The sequence below is a fragment of the Amphiura filiformis genome, unplaced genomic scaffold, assembly GCF_039555335.1.
Source record: "Amphiura filiformis unplaced genomic scaffold, Afil_fr2py scaffold_36, whole genome shotgun sequence".
Lineage (NCBI taxonomy): Eukaryota > Metazoa > Echinodermata > Ophiuroidea > Amphilepidida > Amphiuridae > Amphiura > Amphiura filiformis.
The window spans coordinates 213,843-221,699 of NW_027305500.1; the positions used below are offsets into that span (position 1 = coordinate 213,843).

At 34.1% G+C, this 7,857-nt stretch overlaps 1 protein-coding gene across 1 annotated transcript; it reads left to right on the forward strand.

Annotated features, from left to right (window-relative positions):
* The first annotated feature begins 6,357 nt into the window (after positions 1–6,357).
* Positions 6,358–7,569, forward strand: LOC140143997 (growth hormone secretagogue receptor type 1-like). Its single transcript, XM_072165826.1, has one exon. It carries the CDS (start codon positions 6,358–6,360, stop codon positions 7,567–7,569), a length of 1,212 nt encoding a protein of 403 aa, XP_072021927.1.
* Positions 7,570–7,857: the final 288 nt, after the last annotated feature.

The window sequence follows — 7,857 nt, forward strand, 5'->3', positions numbered from 1 at the left end:
CACATCAAACTGTGAGAACAAGAGAAAAACACAACGAAGTATTTTCTTATACTTTTATTTAAATCTTTTTAAGAATACGTAAAATGCAATAAAACATCGCTGATATCTCTGCGTGAATGGAAAATCTTTCTCTCTTAAAAGTCAAGTTAAAACAAACAATGTTAATAATTACTGTCTTGACTATAATTGTCATAATTGACAATAGTTGAGCGTCTGATCTGATATCAGCGTGTGTATCAGCCTGTATCCTTGATAGAATGACTACAAATTGTGGTAAAAATAAAATCGTGTCACATATGTATTAAGTGGGATATCAGCGTAATTGAAGAATCTGGTTTGCCCCTAACCCTAACCTAACCCTGATCCCAGTGGCGACGCAGGGGAAGTGGGCGGGAAAAATTCCCCCAGTCAATCACCAGTCAGAATTCTTGCCCCCCAATGTGGTTTCAAATTCTAGATATAGGATTACCATTGTACAATTTTCATAAAAAACACAATTAAACTGCGCACAAAAAGTATCCGAAGACTAGAAACAACAGCAATATCTTAAAGACACTAAACCAAATAAAGTAGTCAATAGACGAAAAACGTTGTTCTGTGTATTTTTGATAACCTATTCTGTATGATGCGACTTTATTGTCCCAACCTATACATATTTGAATGAATAAAGACAGCACTTCAACAGTGACAATGGTTTACATATACCTTTCTCTCGAAACACGCTAATTATGCGCAATTAATGAGAGTTGATCTGTAATGAGCCCAATACAAAGGCCGGTGGAAATCGCCCTAAAGTAGAAATATCCCAAATGTGTCACTTTTGAAATGCTCTCTTTTTCCAATCAAATTGGTATAACTTGAGAGAATAGAGCCGCATCATACCGAATGAGATGTCAAAATACGCAGAACGAATATTACCCATCTTACTTTTTGTGCGCAGCTTATATGCCAGTGTTCGTATATCGGGTTAGTATATGACTTTCAGGTGTTACGACAGGGATTGTGTTGTACGTTAATCTATGCATTAGCATTGTTTTATAAATGAGCTGTAATGCTGAAGAAAGAAAAATACCATTTATTCATTTCAGCTTTAGGAAAAGAATTAGCGCAAGAATGTCTTCTTACTTTTTGGGCGAATTTTCGACCATATTGCGCTGGGTTTTGTACTACTTACTTCTTCACGGCGTTTCAGAATAAAAATGAAATATTCGTGCTGTCTATGTAATCAGGAAACTACAGGGGCGATAGTGTCCATTTAAATTTGTCATTACTACTCCATGTTGATATTCAAACAGTGCTATAAAGTTTTCTTACCAAGGAATATGTTTGTATTAAAAGAAATAAATGTTTTACAACTTCCATGAACTAGCATTACTTTTATGCAAATCAGAAAATTGCAACAGATATTTTTCATTTCTCTCAGACTGAGCGGTATTGCCAGATTGTACGTACAGTTGGGCTACATTAATTTATAAAGAACGTCATTTATATTATGACACATTTAAAGCTAAAGACAAAAATGACATGTGAAAATGTTATTCTGATGAAATTTATTGTTAGAACACGGAGATAAAATAGCATTGAATTGCTAGAAGATTTATGCACTTCTCACAACACACGCAAGTCATTATCATGGTCATCATGATATCAGGTAAATTACACGATTTGACAACAATTCTAAGCAATCTATGTACCATCACTTAATAATATATGTAATGTTGTAACTTTCAAACATCAGCTTAAACATTATGTTCCTACTTATACAATGTATACAATGTATATCAGTAACTTCAAAAGCCTGCCAGTTACCAATGTAAATATGTACATAATTAAAATTACTATATATTTTTGCACGAACAAAACTCAAAATAATGCCAAACTTTCACTTTTAAGTCTTTCATCTTCATTATAATTGACTTAACAAACACATGTAAACAATTCATATGCCAGCCACCACTAATCTAATGACATTCATATTTTGTTATGGATATGACTGATGCACATAAACTTATTTACATAATAATGTCAACGTAATAACTACTGTGTTATGATGGTGCTTTTATGTTATCTCGATCTTTATAAGATTCTTTTTCTAGTATTATTAAAATTACAAAACTACATTGCATGTGTCTGTAGTAATTATTTGTGCTTCTTTTGAACCACCCTTTTGACAACAATTGCCTCTCAAGAATTATGCAGTGTGTTTTTACTACATGCCCTACTTGTCATTTGACAAACGTACAAACGTGCTTATTATGAACAATCCCATTTATAAAAACAGTTCAAATAAAATAATTACACCTTTATCTTGGCACTTCCTCAGTGGCTCGCCCTATTCCTTTTTAAAGGAATTTTTATTCATATTACCTTTGACAGTCGTCTTAGGGCATTTAAGCTAAGGCATTTAATTTAATGCCAACGTGACCAGATGGGCGCTGACTTTACAGCGTCTAGACAGGATGTCTGGAAAAGTGACCTTTGGCACAGCGAGTGGTCTTCCTGTGTATTTCAATATTGGAAACGCGGGATGCATGTCCAAAATTTCTAGCAAATTTGTCATTTTTTAGTAGTATTATTATACGAGTTTCCGTCGATACTAAAAAAACCAGAATCCCCCAATGTATAATTAAGTTGCCTTTTAAATTTTCAGCAATTTTGATTATATTTGTCTTAAAAATTCCTATCTCTTAGCATTGTAGCACAATCTACTGATCACTTGGTGGTCTTGGTATGGCGGCGCTCATGGGTCACGTGGGCATTAAATTTAGTGCCTTTTATATAATACCCTATGGTAACTGTTTGATGTATACTGAACTATACTCCTACCAATCACACACAGTCCAATCCCGCGTTTGAACAAGCTTGATATGTACGAACATGACAAAAGAGTCCCAACTCGTTTTCTAGCCACTAATTTAAGGTTAGCAACTACATCAAACTGTTGCGATTTAGTAGTTCATAGTAGCTTGCGAATGGTAGTGAGCTTTGGCAAAAATTGCACCAAACATTTCAAAGCAAGTGTGTAGAAGAATTCAAATATCATTATATTATATGGTTCTTGAGTTATGTTGTTAAGAGGGCTGAAACAACAACACTTTTATAAAACGTACATAACTCATTCACCACAATAAATCAAGCAAGATTTCAAAGTATATGATTTGTAGAATGAACTTTTGCAAAACATGAAATATGTATATAATATATTGATTTAGATAATGAAAATCTAAAATAATGAAAACATTTTGGCAGCTTCAACCAACAATACATCGTCTACCCTTTATCATGTCAGGCCAAAAAAGGGTTGTCTCAAAGCTCTCCAACTCTGAAAAACTAATGCGAAATGCGTTTTTATTTATTTTTTTTCCAAAGATTTTTTTAAATGTGAAAAAATTCTATTGTATGAAGTGTTACATTGAACAATAAAGTGATGCTGCTATTGTATTGAAGTCTAAAATTGTAAAAACGGCATTTCGATCGTATTTTTTTAGACTTTTTGTGAAAAAAAAATAAATAAAAAAGAAGAAATTTTTTAAAAACTAATGCGGGTGAATAAAGAATAAAGTAATGCGCAGGAGCTTTGAGACAAACCTTTTTTAAATTTGGCCTAGCTTAATCGGGCATAACTTCCCAGCAAACACAAAAACGTTTTTAAAACGTATTAAATAAGTTATATTTTGGGTTTTGGTTTAGGTAAAAACGTTTTAATAACATTAAAATGTCGGTTTATAAAGGTCATAAAATCGTTTTAAAACTTTTTGTATGAAAACACACTACAACAATATTTTTAAAATGTTTTCGAAATTCATTGTAAACTATTTTTGCAAACATTTTTGGCCAAATATTTTGTCAACACTTACCCAGCAAACACAGAAATGTTCTTAAAATGTTTTTTACAAAATGTTTTAATAACATTTAAATGTGGGTTATATAAAGGTCGTGAAAACATTTTAAAAACGTTATTGTAAATATTTTGGGCAAACATTTTTTGCAAAATATTTTTCAACCCCAAAATAACATTCTGTTTAGAATGATTTGTACCAAGTTTTCAAAATGTTTTTGGAATGTTATTAAAACGTTTTTATACCCTTTATATAACCCGACATTTAAATGTTTTCTGTAAAACATTCGTGTTTGCTGTGTAGTAAATTACCAACAAATGATATTTAATGTTATGAAAACGTTTTATACCATTAATGTACCCTTTATATAACCCGACATTTAAACGTTTTCTGACAACCTTTTGCGAATGATGTCGAAAACGTTTTGTGTTTGCTGGGTTGTTAGAATCCAATGAAGAACTTCAGATAGCATAGACTACATTGTTGAATGTAGGAATTATTGCGCAGGTGAGCGTTTCTTAATTCTGTAACATTCTATGTTATATTACTTTCTCCTTTCAACCAAAAGTATTCCAGTTAAATCCATACACCCCTATTAAAGACATGACCTTAATCTTCCACAGAGGGAAATTCAAATTGGGTTACCTGAATGGGTGACTCCATTTGAAATCTACAACTCTGAGGGAAAGATAAGGTCATATCGTTCATGTGGGGTGATTTCAACTGAAATATCCCATTGCAAAATGGTCTATTCCATTTAAAATCCACACTTATCGCTGTCGAAGATTTTGGAAATGTCTTTCACAAAGGGAGTATGAATTCCAAATGGAATGAACACATTCGGCAGCTGCATTTGAATTTCACACATCCTCTGAGAGAGATTCAACCTGAATCTTCCACAGAGGGAGGGTGAGTTTTAAATAGAGTTGGTTAATGTGCTAATTCCGTTTGAAACTTATACTGCCTTGAGGAAGATATTTCCAAAATCTTCCACAGGGGTAGTGTGGATTTTAAATGGAATAGCTAAATGAAAGCAGTCGTAATCACAAATGGTTGAATATAACAACATTTCAAATCAAGTCTGAATTTGTTTTAAATATTTCAATATAATGTAGACAAACAATCCGCAATCAAGAATGCCTGAATGGAACATTGTTTTGTGTTATATGCCATGAATATAATGAAGGCAAAGAGTCCGCAATTAAGAATGGTTGAATGCAACAAAATGTATTTGAATTTGTTCAAACTTCCATACAGTAAAAATATAAAATCCGCAATCAGGAATCGTTGAATTCACCCAAATTTAAGAAGACGTAATACAAATATATCTGTAAAACCGTGTTTTTTGTTTCTCGTTAATTTAGCTGGTCGAATAATTTCTCTTGGAAATGTTGCATGATTATGATTTTGCAATGTACAAAATATGTAGAATTACTTCAGTGTCTGTTTGAGATTTTGGAAGACAACCAAAATAAACACGACAAATCAAACTTTACTCATAATTATACTGCTTAACAGCAAGCATCATCTAGTTTTAGTAGAATATTGTTAAAAATTTGACGGATAATAGTGTGTGCTGAAATCATTGAAAGTTTTATCTTCCTGGCAGTCAAATACGGATTTCAGATACTTTGAAGATTAAGATTAAGATTACCACAATTTACTACATGCATTACATTAGTACCTTTTATTTATTTATTTTTTGCTAAAACATACTTGTTAATTATAACTCTTTTTTACCGAAGGGCAATGATATCACTTTATGTAACACTTTTATAAATAAATCCAAATGTGTTGTTTTCTCTTTAACAACAACACAGGGACTTGCTGCAGCTTCAACAGCGCACACCCTAGATAATCTACAACTTAACTTCGCAACCAGGATCAGCTCCCTGAGTTTCGTACGGGTTACAACAGGACAATGTTCAGGGGAATTTCAAGCTATCTCAATTTTTTCCACGAGAGCGTACTAAACCGCCGCAAGGGTTCGAACCCACAATCTCTCGCAACATAGTCAAACGCTTTATCGATTGAGCTAACTTGACTGCTAGTCAATACTTGTTATTAATGAACTATCGCCTAATTAATTAGAATTAATTGGACAATTTTATTGGTCAATACATTAATTACAAATCTTTCACCGTGAACGAGTCAATTGATTGATGTTTCATAAATAATAAAGATCGACCAAGCATCGATGCTCGACAGAAAAAGCGATCCAATATGTCTCCAGTGCCTTATTGAATCTTCTTTTTTTTTTACTTTTTATATCTTGATTATCATACACTTTTCATTTGGCATGGCTACAATCACGTCTTTATTAAATCGTAACCAGTAATATGAATTTTATTCTTCGCGCCTGCGTACAATAAAATATCATTTACTCCCGCTTGAATGTTGCTTTTATTATTAAACCCACACTGGATCACCTCACTCTTTGTGATAAGCTCATACCAGAGAAGATATACTGTATTCTCTGCTCATACTTGAGGTACTTCTGTCCAACACTTGAATCGCAATGGAAACTACGTCCATGGCATCATTTACTACGAACCAACCTAACATTGGCTTTAATTATGACGACCTATGGCGTAATACATCATGTTACGAGATGGGTTTAGCGGGGAAGTCCTTCATGATAAACTACTACCATTTTCCGCCAGAATTTTTCCTGAACGCATTCTATAAGCAACATAATTATGTCCTGAAATTCTACTTGTCTCCGCTTGTTGGGCTTTTGGGGATTCTGATGAATTTGACTTTTCTTTTTGTGTTAGCTCGAGTACCTGACATGCGAACAGTGACTAACGTTTACCTGGGAAGCCTGGCCGTTGCAGATACAATGTTTCTCACCGCGTCTGCTGTTGACTTACTTAAGACTTGGCAAAGTAATACCGGCTTGTTACTGAACCACCCATACTATACAAATGCGCAATGTGTATCATTTAATTTGTCGATAAAACTAACATTTTATGGGTCGGTCTGCATGATCACTCTTGTGGCATTTGAACGATACATGGCAATCTGTCATCCGCTGAAGCACCGTATGGTAAGTGGTAAGAGATACACAATAAAGGTTACCGTCGTTACCTGGTTAGTCGCTGTTATTATGGGTACTTTAGGTTGTTTGAAAACTGTAAGATCAAATTCATATTGCTTTCTTTGGCCACCTGGGCTTAAGGAGATGGCATATGTTTATATCGGAGATGACCGAACCGTTTGCAATGCATTGAGCCCAATTTGGTGGGCCGTAAGTCATGGGATGCAATCAGTATTCTTTGCTGCTAACTTGTGTCTTAACATTTTATTGTACTGCAGTATCATAAGGCGTCTTGGTAAGCGCAATGTTGGTGGCGAAGGAAACCAGGAAAGACAGCGTGAACTGCAACGCGTACAAAACCAGGTGGCCAAGATGTTAATCATCAATGGGACCGTATTCTTTATCTTGATGGTCCCATATGAAATCAACACGTTTGTAGAGTTCATATGGACCGTTACCTGGCATATGCGTAGTAATGGAGAGGCCACTGCAATTCGGAACTTGGAATTTTACGGAACTTGTCTTCGGTTCATTAATTCCGCACTCAATCCTCTCATATATGGACTTAGCAATTCGCGATACAGACAAGCCTATCGGAAAGCTTTTGGGTGTGCTCGAAAGGAGAGAAAACAACCAACTAGTGTTGACAATAAGGCGGCTGTGCTGACCGCGTCAACGAACAACATATAGAATAATCATTGTGAAAATGGATATCATTTCCTAGATATGGTAAATCAGTGATAATTCATTTTATATTCACTTCGTGATGGAATTGGTGAAACGAAAAATTAAATCTTCTTTTATTTATATCAACAGCACCTTTTTAGTTAATCAAGTTTAAAATTAGAGTTTAAGATTTAATATTGTGTTCTATGTTAAGAATTTAAACTTCGTTTCGTTTTAGGCCAAAACATAGTATGTCTCAGAGCTTGGGTAGATTTTATAATACAATCGTCAGCTTTTAGACGAAAAGTTCAT